Source organism: Vanellus vanellus, assembly GCF_965231255.1.
Source record: "Vanellus vanellus genome assembly, chromosome: 1".
Taxonomy (NCBI): domain Eukaryota; kingdom Metazoa; phylum Chordata; class Aves; order Charadriiformes; family Charadriidae; genus Vanellus; species Vanellus vanellus.
The window spans coordinates 72497495-72518829 of record NC_138905.1 but is presented as its reverse complement, the minus strand read 5'-3'; the positions used below and the strand labels follow the sequence as shown (position 1 = coordinate 72518829).

At 40.6% G+C, this 21335-nt stretch overlaps 1 protein-coding gene across 1 annotated transcript in view; it reads right to left on the bottom strand.

The window, feature by feature from the left end:
- Positions 1–482: 482 nt before the first annotated feature.
- The window catches only part of PIK3C2G (phosphatidylinositol-4-phosphate 3-kinase catalytic subunit type 2 gamma), a gene marked incomplete at its 5' end in the record, with an annotated part of 212422 nt that continues 191569 nt past the window's right edge, over positions 483–21335 (bottom strand). Inside the window, 2 exons of the mRNA XM_082496368.1 lie at positions 483–815; positions 6616–6741. Coding sequence (XP_082352494.1) covers positions 663–815; positions 6616–6741 — 279 coding nt within the window. The 3' untranslated portion in view covers positions 483–662. The remainder of the gene's footprint in view (positions 816–6615; positions 6742–21335) is intronic.

Here is a 21335-nt window from a genome sequence, read left to right as displayed (position 1 = left end):
TGGATGTCAGAAGAAAAGAAACAACAACATATCTTATTGACAGATGAATATCCCGGATTGAATGTTACATTATATCACAAGTTAAAAGCACACCAACAAATACTGCACAAAATGCTTTAAGTTGTTTTTGGTTTTGCTTTTGTTTTAAATAATGCATTGACTGTATAAGATTTAACATGAAATATGGTACACATCTGAAATGTATTGGCACTGAGTGAATCATCCCATGGTTCTCTGGTGAAATCATCATATGCAGTGGGGTCATAGCAGATGCTGATGAAGTACACCATTATCAGCATTGTTTCAACAGTCAGTGGAATTAATGAGCAAAGAATTAGGCCCCACACTTTGATGTGTACAGAATTCAGTATTTTTACAGTACTATTTCCTACAAACAAAACAAGAATCTTTATTGCTGTCATAAGACTTTCCTGCATGCTGCTACAAGTTCTTAGACTGTGATTTCTCAAACTCACACCGACAGGAATCTGCTGCAGGAAGATGGTAGCAATTTTAAGACAATAGCCTTATGATTAGAAATGTTAAGGTATGTGATCAGCAGATGACTGCATATTCTCAAGGGCAACGGAGACAAAATGTACCGTGGGAAATGGGATAAAGAAACATTAGGAGATAAATAATTGAATTATCTTAGACAACATTTAAATTATGCTGTTTCCCAGTGGATACCACTTTTCTTCATTTAAATGGACACTGCTCAGATGAATGTTAACAGCTCCCACAAACGTTCCTTTGCTTTTCACAACAAGCTTCAGTATATGGCCTTTGAGCTCTGTGACTTTGTCATATACAACCTGAAATAAAACAGAAAAAAACGTACGGATTTGTGAATCTATTTGACAGGCAAAACACTTACTTCAATACAGCATTCAGGATGATGAGTAAAACTTTGTAATAATTGCTTTAAACTGCCCTCCAGAATCATAAAATACTAACCATGAGCCAAATTCACTGAACTTAGTGAATTTACCTCAGAAATATATTTGACCTTATGTAGTTTACATCAAAGAGATTCCGCCAGCTTAGGCTTGTGAAAGCTGATTACCAAGCATTTGTAAATAAATTTGAAACTTGTGGTGTGCAATGCTTGAGAAAAAAAATAGGTATACATAATTTTCCCCGTGAAAATCGAAAGTCTAACTTAAGCAGAAATTCGAGCTCAAATGTGAAGAAATATCAGATCCTGCATAATGTTCACCAGGGAATGATAATATGGTGGATTTTCTGGAGAAAAGATTGAGATGAAAGGTACTTATCATGGACAGAGGCATGAAAACATAAGATAGGCAATCCTGTAAAAGTGTAGCTTATTATAATTTTTAAATGTCTTTCCATAGCAGATGCTTTGATAAATTGTATTGCTCTTCTGCAAAAATCAGGAAAAAAAGAGGAAAACAGTTTTGATGTCAACTTTTCTTAACCTATGTATATAGCATTTGTTACATGTTCCTTGGTAGTGCCTTAAAGCAACTTTATGGTGCGTTGATATATCTTACAGAGGTGTATCACATCAATGCACAATACCTCAGAATTTTTTCTCAGTACTGTACTTGTGATGAAATCTTGTGCTACATACCAGAATTAAAAAAGATTGAGCCAAAGCAAAATCAAATTTTCTTCTAACCAAGAATTCTATAAAATTTCCTAACTGTTCTAGGTCCAACAAACCCACATCATAAAAGAGAGAATAATCTTCTTTTGAAAATTGTCTGTATAAACTTTACTATTTCAATGCAAATATCGTTATGCATGAGTCTGGACGCTAACTGTATCCAAATGTGCCCACTGTAAAAATGCTTGCATTTTTTAATGGAATCCTCAAATATTAAACAGGACAGAAAACTCAGCCCACTCAGTAGAAGCTGTACATGTGGAACATCTCTGAGATTGGACCCGATTTAGCAAGTGGAACTTACTAAATTTGGATGTTTTTCGTTACCCGAGAAGTGCTGTTAATACTTCTCAAATTAAATGTGACAGCTTGCTTAGCATCTCTTTAGAAAATTACCAAGGCCTATAGTTTTTTAAATATCCTGGAAATTACCTTAATATTACGAGAACACACTGAGGTTAATTAGGATATGTTAATGGTGTATTTTCTGAATTTTGAAAAAAACAATCTGGAGTGATAGACTAACAAGAATGAGCTGCATTCAGAGCAGATTCCTATGTTTCAGTCTCTGCATTAATCAAAAACTGCTGAGCAAACTGCATGTGGGTTGACAAAATGCGCAAGAATGCTCTCAGCTAGTTTCAGGCCTGAAAGGTAAGCTTTGTTAAGAGAAGTACATTTAATCTAAAATTTGTATGGCTGGAAATGTTTTTGCTATTTTAGTTGCAATGGAAAATGCTTTAAATTTTAATACCTCTCTGCAGTTTAAAAAGCAAATGCCGTGACGTACTGTCACTTCAGGAGACTGAGAAAGTGAAACTGCCTAAAGGAGTTTGCTATGGGTCCTGGTTCATGGCTGGGATACAGCTCATTTTCTTCCTAATAACTGGTATAGTGCTGTGTTTTGGATTTGCTGTCTGCAAATCCAAATTTGAATCTGAATGCAGTCTATGTGTACGGAACTGCTGAGGAAAAGAAAAGGCAGACTGTGCCCGCTCTAGCTTGGATGGCTGCCGGCTGGACTGCTGAGTCCTCTCTGTGCAGACTCTGTACCTGCTAAGAAGCAGAAATGGCCATGGGAGATGTCCTTCAGACAGGGATAGAGTTTATAAAGGCTCAGCCCCAGCAATGTTCCTCACACTGAGCGGCAGCAGCAAGGTAGTTCTGGACTTCACGGGTGGACCCGGGAGGTTCAAAATTGTTGGTTCTCCCAGAGAACCCTCGCTGGCCCCGGGACGCCCCTGTGGGACCACAGAGTGATTTTGTCTGCACTGGGAGCTGCAGGGATGTCGCAGCCAGCGCCAGCCAGGCAGGACATCAGGCTACTCCAGCAGCAAGCACCAACGGACAGGACACCAAGCTCTCCGGTGTAGGGGGATAATCAGTGCTGTGGGGATGAACGGCCACTGCCACAGGTTGTGAGGGAAAGACAAACTGTCCCACTCACTCTTTTTACCTGGCTTTTACTAGAAAGCTCTTACAGGGAGCAACATTTCCTCTTCCATTTACAAACCTTTGGAATTCACAGTATGGAACAGCTCTCTTGAAAGTTGTGCCTGGTGCTTTTCGGTTTTGATGTTTACCGCGCCTATTTCACCAAACTTTATGTGAAATAAAAATTCCAGCTTTGCTGTCCCCCAGTGGCATCTCCCCACCAAAATCAAAGTGAAATGACGAAGAAAATCCAAAAAAACAAGGACAGGTACAGTAGGTGATAATATAGTTTAGAATAAATCCATGGTTTGATTACTGAAGTGATACTGTTACCATAGAAAGGTGCCTTGTTTCTTTGCCAATATATTAAAGATATCACCTTCATCTGTTGCTTTAAATCACCAAGAAGTGTACACGTAAGCTGTAAGAGCTAAGAAATCTTCAGTACAGTGGATTACAACAGGCGTGAACTGTGGTAATGAACAACTTTCAACCTTTGGACAAAAAGAGGCTTTAAGCCTTGAGCAATGACAGACCTTACAGTGCAGGGTGGGTGGTTTTCAAATGATCCCAATAAACGGTTTCTAAAACGGTACTGCAAATTCAGCTGGAGCAAGGTATATATCATCAGGATGTAGGGACAGAAGAAATGTCTGGAGATAGCTGAATTAGGATGTGGATAAAACAAATGCCACCTGCCAGAATTTCACAATCAGAACAGTTAAATCCTGAAATGAATGTGTAGTAAGAATATTTGCCTCCTATTTATACAGCTAGATCGAACAGAGGTGAGTTATACATGGCCGTGCAGCAAATCAGTGGGACAGTTAGAGCTGGAATTCAAGAATTCCTGGCTCCAAAAAGAGATGCGCTGTTGACCTACAGGGGTCTAATGACATTTTAATCGCAAATGCGGGACAGTTGCTTCTCCTTAGGTAGCCATGGCACAGTTCCTAGGTTTGCTCTTCATTGTCCAAATTAGCCTTTGATGCACGGTGCTGGAGAAGGCGACCGTGGCTCCTGGCGCAGCTCCCCTCCTCCCCCTCCATGAGACCTGCCAGGGCTATTCTGCTTGTTGCAGGCCAGTGTCCCCTCTGTGCCCAGGGGCAACTGCAATAACGCAAACGGACTGATATGGCCCAGGTATATTTGCTCACCTCTGGCTGCACCCCAAGGGCAGGATGGAGAAAATTCCCTCTCGTTCTGGCTTCATTATGGCAATGCGCACTCTGCTTTGTCTTGGATGTTTGCTCATTTCGTGAGTGCGCATACGTGAAGGCAATTAAGAGACAAACTGAGGACAACTGAGACCATGAAGCATGTCTCAAGGCAAATGCTACACATATGAGCAAGATCCAACTGCAGTTGGTTCTGGTCATCGTGATTTTTCTCAGCAAGAGTTTGAACTTAAATTGTTCAGATTTATTTTCAATTTTTTTAATTTCTTAGTTTTCACTAAACTACTCTGGAACCTGTCGAGTAACTCTTATTTAGTCCTAACACCAGTCTCTTTATTCCTAACAGTGGTTCCATTTTTTTGTGTTCTTTCTTCTCTTCTTCAAATCATGTTTTAACGCAATGTTATACCAGTGTGAATGCAACAAACTCCAAAATCCGAATAAAGAAACCGGACAAAAAAGGAGTGCTCATTAAAAACAACTCCAAAACATTTGGCATAGTTCATTCTATTGTCAGCCCTCCTGGACTTTCACATCTTTACTCTCACACACATGAGTAAAATTCAGAAATAAAATGTACTTTTGCAAGGCTGATAATTTGCTGTAGGCAGTCATAAGCAATAAAAGTACAAAACTAAAACCAAAAATACCCAAGAGAAGCATACTTCAGAATTTTCTCAGTCTTGAACACAGAGAGAAATTAATATACAGCTTCCTTCCAGCCATTTGGCTTTAATAAAAACTTATGAACTCATAAAAAAGGCTAGTACATTTCTGTACACAGCATTTTGGACAGTAACTAACTTAAAAGACAGCTGACTTATATTTTTAGTACTTTTTCTTCCCCGGGGCAGCTTCTGCCTCAGTCTACCAGCCTTGGACAGAAAATGCATACAGAATGATATCACATATGGAAGAACAGAGCTGCTAACAGCACAAGCAATGGGTTTGAAATGTCCAAGTTCAATGGGACCATATGTCCCCACTGCGATTAGCGTTCCTGGTGAAAAAGACTGAGCATCTGTGAAGAAGGAGTTTTGAGTAAAGGATATTAAAGTTTTCATGGAATTTCTCTTAACAGGAGTGAGATGCTCCTTAACCGCAACTCAGTCTCCTCCCAGTGACTACTGTCTGACTGCAGACAGGATTTTGGATTTTCTCGTGTTCAACTTGCTGTCATAATGACTTGAAAGATAATCGTCTTCCAGTGCTGCTGGCTGGTTCTTGTCTGTAGTCCATTTTGGATACTTTACAATGAATGTTAATATATAAACATATTCCTTTGCTTTAAATATCCTCCAAATGTAAAGGAATTTCTTTAGACAGGTCAATTAGACTCATTCCACTGTCTCTTTGATTGCAAGAAAAGGAAAGAACATAACAACAAAATAAAGCCCAGTTCCCTGTTATTCCACTGAAGTACCGCAGGGAGGGAAATGTGTCTCAGCTGTTAGCAGCAATACTGCTCGAGGAGCCTACTTACAGAAGCGCTGCAAGTCATCAGCGTAAGCAGGTAACTTTTGTAATCAAAGAGATGTGGGGAAGAGAAAAGAAAAATATTAAAACTCCAGCACTAGGAAACTAGGAGATAAGGACTCTTAGTCTCAGCTGACTAACTTAAGCTTCATCATATCTTATCTATGAAACAGGGTGGAGTGGTAATATTTTCCATGCCTTACACTTTAAAGCCTGCTCAAAAGTGCATTTGTAAATTGCTTTGAGATCTTTCGGAGATTTGCTATGTGTAATAATTATAATCTCCAATTCCATCTACTCTTTGCATCTCATCTGCCTTTACAAAATAATATAGTTTATGCCACTTCCCATTCTGTCGTAAATGTTTCTCCACACAAATATTTCTTTTCACCCCAGAGGCGTGAGCACTTCAGTGGCGTGTGAAATAATTATATAAGGCTGTGAACTGCTAGCATTTTGACATAAAAAGAGCTGGGCTATTTATTATTATGTTATAAATTTGGTTGTCTATTTTCAAACGTGAATTTGAGTAACGGCATCCATTCTATTAGTAATTTTTATGTTATTGTACAAATCTGCATTCAAAACAGGTTAGGTTTTGGTGCAATGATGCTTGGTCTCATTTGGCTGACGTGTAACTGTGGCTATGGTGTAAGACAGAGCAGTGGGAATAACGCAACTGCTTTCCTGAAGAGAGAGAGACATAGACTGTTTTACTTCTGAGAAAGACGGGAAGCACGTTGTCCCCATTTGTGGTTCAGCTTATGATATGCTCCTTCTTTTTGATCCTACTCATTGCAACAGCGCTAAATGCTGTATTGTTATTTGGTTTCAAGAGTGGGCAAAGAATATCAAACAACTAAGAAATGGTGGATGAAAGTGAATGGTACTCACCATTTCATTGTAAGTAGGGTCAGAGCTTTTTGGAGCTGTTCTTGTTTTCCTTCGACTGACCTCATAAGGATCTGGCAGAAGATAAAATTCCGCATGTGCACTTGGGGCAGAGCCATCTGGGAGGCGCTGAAAAACAAAATGGTCATAAATATGAATGCCCATGTTCTAGCAACGAAAACGAAAAAAAGTACCACACGAAATCTGTACTTTAAGCAAACAGAGAAACATGTTACATTCTCGGTGTTCTCTTGGCTAAATTGGAGTGCCAGTGCAGTAAACAACAGGAATTCTTAGAATTCAGCTTAATATTGAATCAAGAAAATAGAAATGAAATAATACAAGCACAAGATAAAATTGCCTAGCTTTAATATTTTACGTTCTGATGGAAAGCCCTTAAGCCGCAATCTCCTTTAACTCAGCTTAATCTGATACAAAGTCTAGCCCTTCCATTTTCCAGAGCAACGCATAGGAACCGGATTCTAGCCAGTAAGCTCCTCTTGATTTTAACCCCTAAGTAGCAGTGCTGGTGCTGGGGAGAACTGATTGTTTCTAAGGGCGTTTCATAAAGCGTATTACTATAGAAGAGCCAGGAGCATTTCCTGCAGCAATATGGGCAGAACAGGATTCTTATAATAACAGTCTTTCCGATCTCTCCCATCGCACAGCTGCAAACTCTCTTTAATTTTCCAGTTCAGATTACTGAACGATATCCCAGATATTCCGTCTTATGGTAGCTACTCAAGATCAGAGCCAATCTATTAACCAGGCTCAGTCATAAGCTAGTGCTGGTGGGTGGAGAGTTTTTTTGATAACTTCTGAGCAGCTGTGAGGTTATTCCTAAAGCAACGTTACAGCTACTCAGAAAACACATTGGTAGTATGAGAGGCTTTAAAAGAACACACAAGAAACATAGTAATGAAAAACTATGGCACAGGTATCTGCCAGCGTATGTCACTTCGTGCTTAGCTCATAATTAAGCAGTAACCTTTGTGTTGGTAACACAGTATACAATCAGAAAGCACAAAACGGGTCATATAAAAATACCAATAACTTTATTTGCATTATCAGCATTTTAGGCAGCCAGTTTACCCGACAGCTCATCCAGTGACAAGATGCAAATGAAAATGCAGGCAAAAAGAAGCGATCTTAAAATGTTTGCGACTGATGAGCCCAGAGCATTAACACGGGCAGTTGCATTTCTATTTCCCGTTGCAATTTCACCTGGCTCAGAATAAAGTAGTTTCTCAGATTTTGATTATTCACAGTATGTGTCTAGAAATATGGGGCTTTCTACAGGCATTATCAACAACGCATCCTTTTGATAGGAGAAACCGCCGGTGTCCTAGCAATAAATAGCTTCTCTATTGGGAAGAAAAACAGTGCTTATGTGTGTGTGGGCAACCAGTTGTTGCACAACCAGTCTCTGTTTTTTGTTATCTGAAATGATCCTTCAAGGCAAATGATGTGGTCAGCTGCAAAGCTTGTTATTGCTATCGCTAACACTATACAGCATCAAAGGATGCACTACTCGAATCATTACATATTGTCAGCACTATGTGAACGATTAATGTTACTATTGCTAAGCTCCCCAAAGTACATCTGATTTAAAATATACATGGGATCTAGATAGATGGGATTCAACGGCCAAAATAAGAATGCCATTAAAAGGCAGTGAAACTAACAGGTATTTTCTAGGACAGAGGACCACATTGTTAACGCAGGATTTATAATTTACGGTGTCCATTTGAAAGCCCATCTCTATTGATCTAGGACTATACTAAAACTTCAATCAAGGATTACAAATAACAGTAAATTGAACAGTCTCTTAAAAATCAGGAAGGAGAAAGAAATGTAGCCTTAAATGCCAGTCCAAGGAACCAGGATCCTAACTGTAATTATGCTCTTTCCTTCTCAATGAGTAGATAAGCATCACTGTAACTAGAAGGTCAACAGATTTTAGTTGTTTCAGACAAAAAAGGGAACATGATTGAAAAAAAAAAGAAAGGGGGGGGTCGATCTTGAAGACGACCTTATCAGCTCAACTGCTGAGGCCCAGCACAACGATCTTCACTATCTCAAGCATGGAAATACAGCACAGGGACAGTCTTGTAAAACATCAGGCTTTATAAATCATCTGAGCAGCGTATTGCCTAACCAGGGACCGTGTCAGGGCTAATTTCGAAAGCTGAGGTCAGCAGCAGCTGCAAAGGGCACCGGGCTGAGAAGCCCCCACAGCAGATAATGGGCTACAAAGGTAACAGAGAGGATGGCTGCATCACCTTCGGATGCCCGGATAGGACAGGGTGTCCTCGCTGGTGCTTCGCCCCACTGCACACCTCAGGACAACAAAGGCACAGATCAGGGCAGGGTCGTTTGCATTTGAAACAGGCTCAGTCTGACATTCACCTGCCAGGGCGAGAATCCGAGCTGATCACCCTGCGCTTGTTTAACGGGACCCAGGTTTGCCAAAGCGCACGCAATGAATTGGGAAAAAGTCAGATAAAATTGTCACTACGCCTGTGAGTTGCTCCTTGTACCCTGCTGGCAATGCTGGCGTGTTATCTAGCCTTCGGCCAACTAACCTTCCTCCATCAGCTGACTCCTCCCAAATTCTAAGAAAGGCACTCTGCAGTAGTGCTGTGGCCATATGAAACACGGACAGAAAACTACCTCCTTGCTATCCCTTTGAACGCAGCTAAATACATGTTGAAAGAGGTGAGTGGGAGGAGAGGGTCAAGAGAGAACAAAAAAAAATAAAAATTTTAGGCATTCAGAGTAGGAAACTCAAGGCCGAGCAGTTGCTCCGGGATCTTTCAGAACTAAAACAAAGCCACTTTTCATGAACAGTAGCAATCAGCAGCCAGACTGTTAGAGGTAATTTAAACCGCAGCCACCTGAATTCCAACTAGAGATCTTAGTTCTGGCTGTTGGGTGTTGGGGTTCCTCCTCCCCCCCCCCCCCCCCCAACTTTACAGATAACACTTCCCACTGCACTTTCCCTTGCCGAAGAAAGGCAAACAGGACAACTCCAAATTCCACAATTGTCCCAGTTCTCCATCCGCAGGGGCACTGTTATGCCATCAAGCGACGAAAAAGCTTCAGCTGAGCACTCTTCAAGCCAGATCCTGTCTTCCACTTCCCAGCTGCCCTCCTCTGCCTCCTGATAGGACACAAAACATCTAACGAGGGTCTCTAACCGTTAAAAAGGCTCTGTCCCACTACACAGTCATCATTCAAAATTATCGGGGAAGAGCAGGCATAAATCAGACATGGCTTTACGGGAGCAGAGTTTGGGTAGCTCCTACGATGAGTTTGTGCTGAACAAACTGAATAGTTGAACCTTTTCTTGTGAAATGCCTTCTTCACCGAAGGATTTCTTGGGACAAGACTTGCAAAGGCCATGGAAGGAGCTGTACTTTGCTATACCTTCCCCTACCAGGGACAAAGAGGGATCTTGGCAATTTGAGAATCACACTGCGAAAACAAGAGCAGGATTAATACAGCAGAAGGATTTCTTTTTTTTAAAATCCAAAGTAAGTGAAATTCAAAGTAAACTGTTAAGACAACTGACATGGCAGGCAAAAATCCCAAGCTTTCGGGCAAGCTAGTCCTTTCTCAGGCTTTTCCCTGTGAGTTGAGCATTTGTTTGAATAAAGGAGAATAGAGAAAACATCAGAACATTTTTTTTTTTTTTCTAAAGATGATGTCTTCTGTCGTATTACAGTGTCACATTTAGTGAGCAAAACCCCTGGATTATCCTTTCACTTCTAACTCAGACTTCATTGGCACATTCACAAACTTAGGTGAACCTGAAGAATATCTGATCTAAATGTCTGTATCATTTGCACCAAAGAATATCTGTTCTGGTGGGTCCGTTATAAACACAGAGTAAGATTTCCAGCAGACTTACGAGTAATTCTGAAATCCAGCAAAAAACCCTCTTTGTTATTATTGATGGATCAAAAATCAGTGACTTCTGTCCGTAGTGCAGGCCAGAAGGAAAATCAAAGGGTACCTTGGGAATGCCATTTTGCACTTCAACTGCTCTCCAAGAGCTTTACAGCTTGAACATACTTGTGATCAAGCAAACCCCAAAGTTTTAGATTGAATTCTATTTATGTTTAATTCTGTAGTTGTTTCATTACCCGATACCAAAGCAAGTTTAACTCCTTTAAAAGAAGTTACTCCCCATTTAAATTACTGTCTTAAATCTTCGATTGTGTATGCTTGTAAACAAATCAAGCTATAAAAATCTGTAAGGCTGGAAAGGTATAGACCCGAGTTCCTGACAGAAATGCCACAGCTCTCCTTGCCATGCCTATGGACAAAAGAAAACTCCCACCAGTGATTTTGATCTGCCAATAAAAAAAAAAAAAAGAGTTTAATTTAGAAGCTGACTCCCTGTACTTTCTTCAAACACAAACAAGCCGCTACTGAACAACTTTCTCAGAGAATGACCTGCCTACTTGACCCTGATAATGACTGATGTTTTTAAGGAACTCAGTTCCAACTGCCTGTATATGTGTTTAAAGAAGCAGTTTATTTTTGAAATGTTATTTTCTTCTAAAGTCAGGAAGAAGGTGATGAAAATATTTAAGAATACGGGTGAGTGAAGGAGAGGAAATAATACTCTGGATTTACTTCTCTCCACATCTCTAATTCAATACTCTAAAACTAATACAAACCTGTATCTGTTATGGCTGTGTTCCATTTTTCACTCCAATTTTATTTTCCAAACCCCCAAAACTATTGATATTTACGCACAGAAACCCACGCAGATAGGTTATGTCCTGTGTAATTTAATTTTAAATATACTAGCTGTAGCTGGGAAATAATGGATGAAATTCAATTAATTTTTCCACAAGAATTACATTATCTTAATGACTTTTCTCCCTTGATCATTACTAACCATCCACAACTCTCCTTAAGGATGGATTCTTTGTTAGGATTACAAAGGGCCTAACTACTTTTTGCTATATATTAAACTATGCAATTTAGCAGCCAATATGAATATTGGGCCTTACTCATATGAATTTTAAGGAAAGTTTTATGATTTTTAAAAAATGTACTTTAAGGATAATTTATTGCAAAGCTTTTTAAAACTCACTTCTTCCTAAGTAACATCAAATTTTCTTTTTAGGTGACTATTGCCTCGAATTTAAATCATGTCATCAGTTTCTCTTAGTGTTAGACATGCAGATATTTTTCCACCTTTTGTCCTAGAATGAAACAGATTGATGGCTCCGGAACATTTGATACTTCCAGCTGCTGTTCTCTTTTTCCCATTTTTCATTTTCAACCATCTTCACAAAAAAAAATAAAAAAAAAAATCAAAGGTGACTTGTATTAACTAATGTCACTTTTTCTCCTCTATAAGTAACTTTCTTCCTTCCCCCCAAATTAATTTCAAATCTCAGTTAATTAACTTCAAATCTCAGTTGCTTTCTTCCCCTTCTTCAATGAAAAGTATTCCAGGCTTTAGAAGGGCTCCCATTTCAGCTACTGCCTCCAAATTTAAAAAAAAAAAAAAAAAAAATCGTTCACTTTGCCCGGTAGCTCTCTCAGTTTTCCTGTCCTTTACCTTCAACTTGTGTTTTTCTCTTACATGCACTGCCGTGAGAAATTATCTTCTACATAGCGAAGGACTCCAAAATATCCCTTAAATTTTAATAATGAGATATCCTCACACCTTTAAAAATCATATAGCAAGTGGTTAGAAAAAAACCTTCATAGCGACAAAGCAAAATGTTTATATATTAAGAGTAGACTTGAGGCAGATTTGATTATTAAAAGAAAAAAAAAACAACGGAAGAAATCAGCCTTGCACCCCAGCAACCTGTACAAATTACTAGCTGCCTCTTGACTAAATTAAAACCAGTAAGAAATGTGGAAAAGCCATCACTGCTACTACACTGTCTTTCACTTTCTCCAAGACCCTGTGTAGCTTAGCAGTGAAAGGCTAAACTCTGTCTTTGGAAACTTCAGCTTAATTACCAAATACAGCCTCTGCCTTAGAAAAAGATAACATCCTCTGGGCTAATTCTAAATTTAAAGAGCGGAGAATATAATCAGCACTAAAGCAATGATATTACAAAGCAAGAGGTTCCGTCAAAAACAGATTAATAAAATATATAAACCTTCAGGACAAACGGGATTGCTGTGCGAATGGGCGGCTGTGTTGTTACTTCATAAATCCTTACGTGGGACTGAAGACCTTTCCTTGTTTTTCCTTTGAGCTCTGCGTATCCCAAAGCACTGAACACCTCTTTTTTATGCTGCTACTAAGCTTTTAGTTTTCCTGCCACAAAATATTTTCAAATTACTTTGAAGAAAACTCAAAATAAAATCACATTTGCAGTAATTAAATGATAATTACAAAAGAAGATAATCCGCTATATCGCTATGGTGCGCCCTGCACTGTCTGTTCTTGGCAAGACAAAACAGAAAAGCAACCAGCCAAAAGTGACTCCACAAATAAGGTATTTTTTCCCAAACAACCTCTTTTTTCACCTAAAATTTGAACACATTTAACTGCTTCTCTGCAAGATAAGTTTTATTTTATTATATTTTCTCATCCAAATTTTTCCCCACTCTTTGTGAGCAACTTCATTCCTATTCCTAACTTCTTTCCTATCTCATGTATACATCCGGGTATGAACATAAACAGAGAAGACACACTGTGACAGAGGTCACTGGCATGGAGGCCAATGGCAAAGCAACAAAAAAAAAGACATGAACTTTATCGCAATTTAACGCAGGGAAATAAAAGATATGTTGCTTCAGAACAACATATACGTTTTGTTTCAGGGAACTTCTGGAAAGTACTTTTTGAGCAGGTGTTTTCTACCTTCCAGAAACCTGGTGGTGTCTGTGGGGCAAGCCTCCAGATGGCTTTATCATTTACTATGATAAAAATGCAAAGGTGATCTCTCTGTGTTAATGATATTAATCTCCAAATACAGCTTATTCACCTTGTGCGGTCCAATACCTTCAACATCCCTCATCAACCCGTCTGTTCTGCATGCAGCTTATCAGTGCACCAAAAGGGTGAAGAGTGGGTGCTGTTTATTCATGAAATAAACCATACTTTTGTCTCATAGTTTATTCCAGCTCTTTCTCTCCCAAGGGAAATAAGGCTTTTTGGCAAAAAAAAAAAAAAAAAAAAAAAAAAAAATGCAGGTTTACTGGTTTGGCTTTATTTGTAGTAGAGTAGCAAGGGCTTGTGCAGTCTCTCTGTTAATAAAGGATGGTACGCTGAATTCCTAACAGGAAAAACAGTGCTGGCAAAAATAGGGTCAAGAGCTGTCCCGAGTCACAAAATCTCTACTGAGTGAACCAGCCAATGCTCTCCAAGGTCTCCTGGCCGTCAAATGGGAAAAACTAACCCTTGGTCACTGAGACAGAAGGGAAGCTTCACAGTTAACACCCTGCAATGAACACACCGGTTTTGGGCAAAAATGTGGAGGTGTTGACCTATCCCAGTGTATATATGAGGTAGAATCATAGGATCTTAGAATTATAGAATTGTTTATGTTGGAAAAGATCTTTAAGATCATCGAGTCCAACCATTGACCTAACACTGCCGAAACCACCACTAAACCATGTCCCTATGACATCTACATGTCTTTTAAATACCTCCAGGGATGGTGATTCCACCACTTCCCTGGGCAGCCTGTTCCAATGCTCGACAACCCTTTCACTGAAGAAATTTTTCCTAATATCCAATCTAAGCCTCTCCTGGCACAACCTGAGGCCATTTCCTCTTGTCCTATTGCCTGTTATTTGGGAGAAGAGACTGATCCCCACCTCTCTACAACCTCCTTCCAGGTAGTTGTAGAGAGCGATAAGGTCTCCCCTGAGCCTCCTCTTGTTGGGCTAAACAACCCCAGTTCCCTCAATCACTCCTCATAAGACTTGTGCTCCAGACCACTCACCAGCTTCGTTGCCCTTCTCTGGACACCCTCCAGCATCTCTATGTCTTTCTTGTAGTGAGGGGCCCAAAACTGAATGCAGTACTCGAGGTGCGGCCTCCCCAGTGCCAAGTACAGGGGGGACAATTACTTCCCTAGCCCTGCTGGACACACTATTCCTGATACAGGCCAGGATGCTATTGGCCTTCTTGGCCACCTGGGCACACTGCTGGCTCACATTCAGCCACCTGTTGACCAACACCCACAGGTCCTTTTCTACCAGGCAGCTTTCCAGCCACTCTTCCCCAAGCCTGTAGTGCTGTATGGGGTTGTTATGACCCAATTGCAGGACCCGGCACTTGGCCTTGTTGAACCTCATACCATTGGCCTCAGCCCATCAACCCAGCCAATGTCCAGATCCCGCTGTAGGGCCATCCTACCCTCAAGCAAATCAGCACTTGCCCCTAACTTGGTGTCACCTGCAAACTTACCGAGGGACCCTTGTCCATGTCATTGATAAAGGTATTAAAGAGAACCAGCCCCAATACTGAGCCCTAGGGAACACCACTTGTGACTGGCCACCAACTGGATTTAACTCCATTCACCACCCACTCTTTGGGCCCGGCCATCCAGCCAGTTTTTTACTCAGCAAAAGGTACGCTTGTCCAAGCCATAAGCAGCCAGTTTCTCCAGGAGAATGCTGTGGGAAATGCTGCCAAAGGCTTATACTAAAGCCTAGGTAGACAACATCCATAGCCTTTCTTTTGTCCATTAAGCAGGTCACTTTGTCACAGAAGGAGATCAGGCTAGTCAAGCAGGACCTGCCTTTCATAAACCCATGATGACTGGGTCTCATCACCTGGTTGTCCTGTACATGCCACGTAGTGGCATTCAAGAAGATCTGCTCCATAACATTCCCCGGCACTGAGGTCAGACTGACAGGCTTGGAGTTCCCCAGATCCTCCTTCCGGTCCTTCTTATAGATGGGCATCACATTTGCTAACCTCCAGGCTACTGGAGCTTCCTCGATTAGCGAAGACTGCTGATAAATGATGGAAAGTGACTCGGTAAGCACCTCCACCAGCTTCCTCAGTATGCATGGGTGCATCAGTGTTGGTCCGGCTAGAACCCACACATGACCTTTTTCCAGCCATTAAACTCAAAAGGGACAAATTCCATCTTCACTTACAGTAGGGTACAACTGAAATAAGCAATTTCAGCGGCATCGGGGGAGACGGCACAGCCCTGCACCCCTGTAGCATGGTAGGATTTGTCTACTGCTCTCCATCAGAGGCTAACCAAAAAGCACTCTGCTGTTCAGGATTTTTTAAAAGGAACAAGTATTATTTGTTAAATATTTAACAAAACCATTTTTTTTTTCTCTTGTAAGGAGAAAGACAGTTCTGGGAAACAGGCTGGATCCCAAAAGATTTGGGGCTTCCTAAGAACAATGTAAAACGCTCCTGATCTGCTTCAGTCATTTGAGAGAAAAGCCCATCTAACTCTGCTTAGAATGAAGTAAATAAAATGAAAGGTGGCCTGTGACACCCAGAAGGTCATAAGGGTTTCCCTGCCAAGCCTTTATTTCTATACAGCTCTGAATCCCGAATCAAACACTTTGAGAAAGATGAAGAAAGGAACTGAGATGTAGTTCTGACGCCCTGTTTAAAAAGAGGGCGTCAGAACTTAAATTTATTGTTTTGATGATCCAGAAAGAGTTGTATGTTAGGATAGACACAATCCCCAATGAAATGGGGAAGAGTCTGTACAACCACATATGACTGTAACTGTCAGGTAAAACAGGCTCATGTCTTTACTCACCATTGGCAGTAGCAGACAAGGAGGGCTGGAATCTAGCTCCAGCAGGAAACGATACAGCTTTGTGTGCATTTACTGTTTCTGAATTAACAAAAAAGAAAAATGTCTTGGAATGGCTTGTGTCCCTCAGTCTAAGTCCTGAGATCTGAGACCCCTCTAATACTTCACCAGCGCTCAGGACTAGATTACTGGGTGCTTCAGATAGTACCACACGGGTATAAAAAAGTTAGCAAGGCTGCAAAAATAGTATAAAAGAAGGCAACTGCATAATCAGAAGTGTGAATGTATTAAATGTACAACTCCCAGTAAAAGACTTGAGCAAGAATCACATAGAAGCTTTTTTTTCCTGAAGGAGAAGGAGGTGACAAGATATGTTCTAGATTCCTGAACCACATGCTGTATTACTATCTTTAAGTCATTCAAACGCCACTTTTATTCACAGATGAAAAATCAAGCTTCAGTCACGCTTTGAAATTATATTATTCTATGGATAAGCAAATGTTGAATTCCATTGCTTCCAACCCTGTATTACCGTTGTGCTTGGAACATCTAATTTTCAAAGGACTTTCTAGTCGCAGAGTCTATGACACTGGCTGAGATAAGACTGATCTAGTTTGGACCCTTAGAAATATAAATCCCAGAATTTCTTTCTGTCTTGAATAAAGCACAGGGGAGAACAAATACTTAAGACAACACCCCCATTTCACTTTTCTTTTGAAATCACTCAGGATTAGCACCATTGCTGCCTGTTAGAGGGCATGAAAGAAAATTAGCCTTTGAGAAAAGGAACACAGGCAAATTCTGTTCTCTTTCTATCTTTTTGTCACATGTGTATTCTTTTCTCTCCTTGCCTAGGCACAGATAGTAAGTGAATATAAAAATGCATAAAGAAATAGTGACACTGTTATCCGTGCCTTCACCCTGCACTGTACTACTTCTCAATTTCTAAATTAGTTTAAAAAGTCTGTATATGCCTGATCCAGACTATTTTCAATTTCTCAAACTGTACAGAGCTCCCTCCACTTTTCTTTAGATTATTCTACAGCTTGCCATCTCCCTTTGCAAGAACGTATTTCATTGTATGATGCATGGAATTTCTGCTCCTTAATTACCTCTCATTATTCCTACTTATGCTTGTACTCAATGTCCTAAATAATTCCTCTTGCACCTTGCTGTCTTCTCCCTTAAATATTTGCACAATTGACTTGTGTCCTTGTTAGTCTGTTCTTAACTAAGTTAAGTTTTCGTAACAATAAATCACTCCTGGACAATCAATCAGTCCCAAGTAACTCTACTGAGAACTGTTCTTTGAACTTGTATTCTCGTTTTAAAAAAATGTCCTGAGAGAGATATTTTCCTACCAAAGCCTTATAAAGATGAACTACTTTCTTTCTGCACCATGACACCAGGATCTGGCCTTTCTCATTGGCATCTCTCATAGCAACCTCATGTCTCACCATTTGCTTGTTTTATCTTCACATTACCGTGGGATACAGATCTATACCTCCCTGAGGAAATACTTTTCATTTGTCCAAGCTGGTTGTAGGGTTCTGGAAATTACTTTTATTCTCTTGATCTTGCTCTGTCTCCACTATTATTTTTACCGTTTCCTTCATTTGCAACCAGTGGCAAATTTAATTTATGTTCCCCTTCATCTCCCAGATCACTCATATTACTAAATAGAGCTCACTGTTGTGTTTTTTTTTTTATTTATTCAACACATATCAGCTATGTAGGGAATTACTTATTTAAAAATTAGCATCTAGAATTTAGAGCTGAGGCAGTACTGCAACTGTGACAGATTAAAGGGTTTAACAAGAAATAATAACACAACTTTCCGTACAATGTATTTGTCAAACACGTTTCATGACAAATATGCTGGAATCCAACAGTAATCCCTGTGCCACAAGAACGGACCTCATCTCTTCCCAGTTTAAACTACTGCTGAATAGTAGTACCCTTTGTTTAGAGGTGCCCAGCTAATTTTCAGTCCAAAAGAGAACATAGTCTATCTAAGCTAATTTCCATTCATTTTTAAAGTAAAAGCATTTTCTATACATATAAAATGAAATTCAAATTCTGTATAAGCTAGAGTTAGTACAAGAGCTTTCTTTCCATGGCTTTTTATTCTGTTTTTCTGTGCCAGTCTATGGAGAACTCCATCCAAACGCGTTACTTCCCGCCATCAGCCAAACTGCTGATTTCATTCCATCACCAATACTTTTTGAGTAACTTTTTTTTCAGCTCAAAGAGGTTTTTTCCACTTGTTTTCCATCCCTGGGTGACTGACCAGGCTTGGCCTACCTATGCAACTTCTTCCCAAACCCTGTTGGCAGATCCATGGGCCCCAGTAACGAAAGCAGGATACATTCATAGCATTCTGAAAGGATAATGTGGCTTTCTATTTAATTGGCAGGCATCGCGTTGCTGGCAGGTAATATATTTTCCATTTAAATCTATGTAATGATATTCATAAAGTGTAAAAGTTAGTGGGCCCATGAGAGAAACGATGGGAACCAACTAGGACCAGACAAAAATGCCCACCGCTTACCCACCTCAAACTAGGGACAAAACCCAGCACAGGCAGCGGAGCATCTACCTGCACTGTACGTGGGAACTTCCCTCCCCTCCGGCCCTGCCCCTGCAGGCTGAGAAATAGATTTCATCCCTGTGGTTTAGGGAAAGCTTGGCTCTCACCTTTCTTCCCAAAGCATTTTAGCCACCACGTCTCTCAAACGTTTTTGGAAGCAATTTGTACTCGGATGGCGTAGGACACGAAATGGAAAGAGGCTGGATGTCTGTGTAAGCCTAAAGCTGATTACTAATTCGTCACCCACATATCAGCTATCCCAGAATCATTAATCACCAAGAGTGGTACATGACAGCTTCAGAGCTTTTATAAAAGGAAAGCTGGAAGTAGTTTTGGAAAAGTACTGTAGGAGTTTATTTTTCTTCCAGCAAATTTTCCCCCTGTAAAATTGGTTCAGAATTCATCACCCACACACGCTTTCCTGAATTCTAGTAACATTTTACATTTATTGGCATGAGGTTCAGGATAAGTTGGCTTTGTTTCTCCTCCCCACTACCCCTGAGGACTTATTCTGTCCACAAGAAGTAACGGGCAAAAACGTTTAGCAGCGAGGATTGAAAGTTTAGCTGCTTATCTAGAAAAACAGGGCATGCCTGAAGTCATGGCAATGAAGTCGGCAGACAAAGCAGACTTCCTTCTGAGCCAGCGCTGAACCGCTCTTCCCTTCTGGTTGTCTGTGAAGCAGGGAAAGAAATATATTAGCCAACCTTTTCTGAACTTCAGAAATGGCTACTTCTTTTGCCTCTGGTGTCTTTGAATGAATGAATTGAATAATGAGGAAGCCCAGCAGTGCAGAAGTAGGTAGCTTGGCCGTTTCTGGCTGTGCAATACTAAACTAGCCCATAGTTTGCTCTACGTAATACCTGCTATCGTCATGATATCCCCCATTATCTGTGTTGGTTAATACAGACGAATGGAACTGGACTTGAGCATTTCAAGTTCAAAATCTAGGTGTCTTTCATTTCATCGATCCACCGCCACAGCTTCTATGCAGACCTAGGACCCTACGTTTTTAAGGTGGCCTCTCAGGCTTTCTTCCTAGCACTCCCCCTGTGCTCCTATTCCTGTCTGCTGCCGTTTTCCTGGGTATTGTGCTGCCACAGCTGGACTGGTTTTGCCCTTAGCTACAATAAATCCTTTCTGGTGCCAAAACAAACCTCCCCCCAGTTCCTGTATCTTCCTTCTAAGACCACTTAGTGCACTCTGCCAGGTACTGCACTGTTATGTTTGCTGAAGAAGCCTGCCCTGTCTCACTCCCTCCTGCTGCCATATCCTCCGTGACTCAGAGGTCTCTCCATATAACCTCTCCAGTTTTCATCCCTCCGCAAAGGTTTCCTTCTAGCCCAGCTTCACTTTATCAAGGCAATATTGCCTCGCACTGCCTATGCAGTGTTGCACTGTCTGAATTTGAGTGGAGAAGCAATGCCCCAAGAGGCCGACTTAAAATTACATACTATGTCTATTTGTAAACTGCATGTTATTAGCATCGTGGCTTTTGTGTCTTTGAAAATTAAAGCGTTTTTCCTCAGCAGTCATAGTGACGCCATTCAAACCATAATTAGAAGCACTGAGTCTGATCTGAGTCACCTGACTTGCAGAATTTCAGCATTCAAATAAAACTGTGAATCGCTGAGGAAAATCTTGAGACTGAAACCTTGTTAGTATCTTATAAATATCTATTGAACAGAACTCGTCTTCATCGTGCATCCACCATCTTAAAGCACAGACAAACATTTGCAACCAGTCTTAGATCTCTCTGTTCAAACAGTTTCTCTGTCTGCATTGCTGGTCTAGATGCAAGTATTTTCTCAGTGCAAAAACTATAGTTTTTGCTTTACAGGAGGTTGGATTAGGTTAATGGTCCTTTCCAGTCACAAAATACTATAAGGCTGTTCTCCACTGTTGGTCTTTGCAGCATTTTTGACAGTTTTCTTCGAGCAGGACTAGCTTTCCTAACACGTGACTGAAATACTGCAGTGGTAAGGGAGAGGACATTCTGAAGCAGATCGAGGGGTGACTGAGTTGTACATCTGCAGTAAATCTGGCACGTGGGGATGCATCAGACCAAAAGTGCCTGCACTGTGGAGCCCGTGCATCCACCCACATTAGAGAGTCCTCTGGCAGGTCCGCATCAGACCAACGCTCGCTCAAGTGCTATCGCTGGTTTTGTTTATGACATGCCACATGAATGGCGTTGGCTTCATGAAAATGTCCTGCAAAGCTATAGCATTGCACTCTTTTGCCTTCCTCCTTTAAGGAATCTATGTGGCACTTGACAACGGCTATAAATGACACCAGCTCCTTATGGATCCCCTTGTGCATTGTTTATTAATATATGACTTGCACAGCATGATCTAGATCTTCTATTAAAACCCCTAGAAGTAAACCCACACAGATAGTAA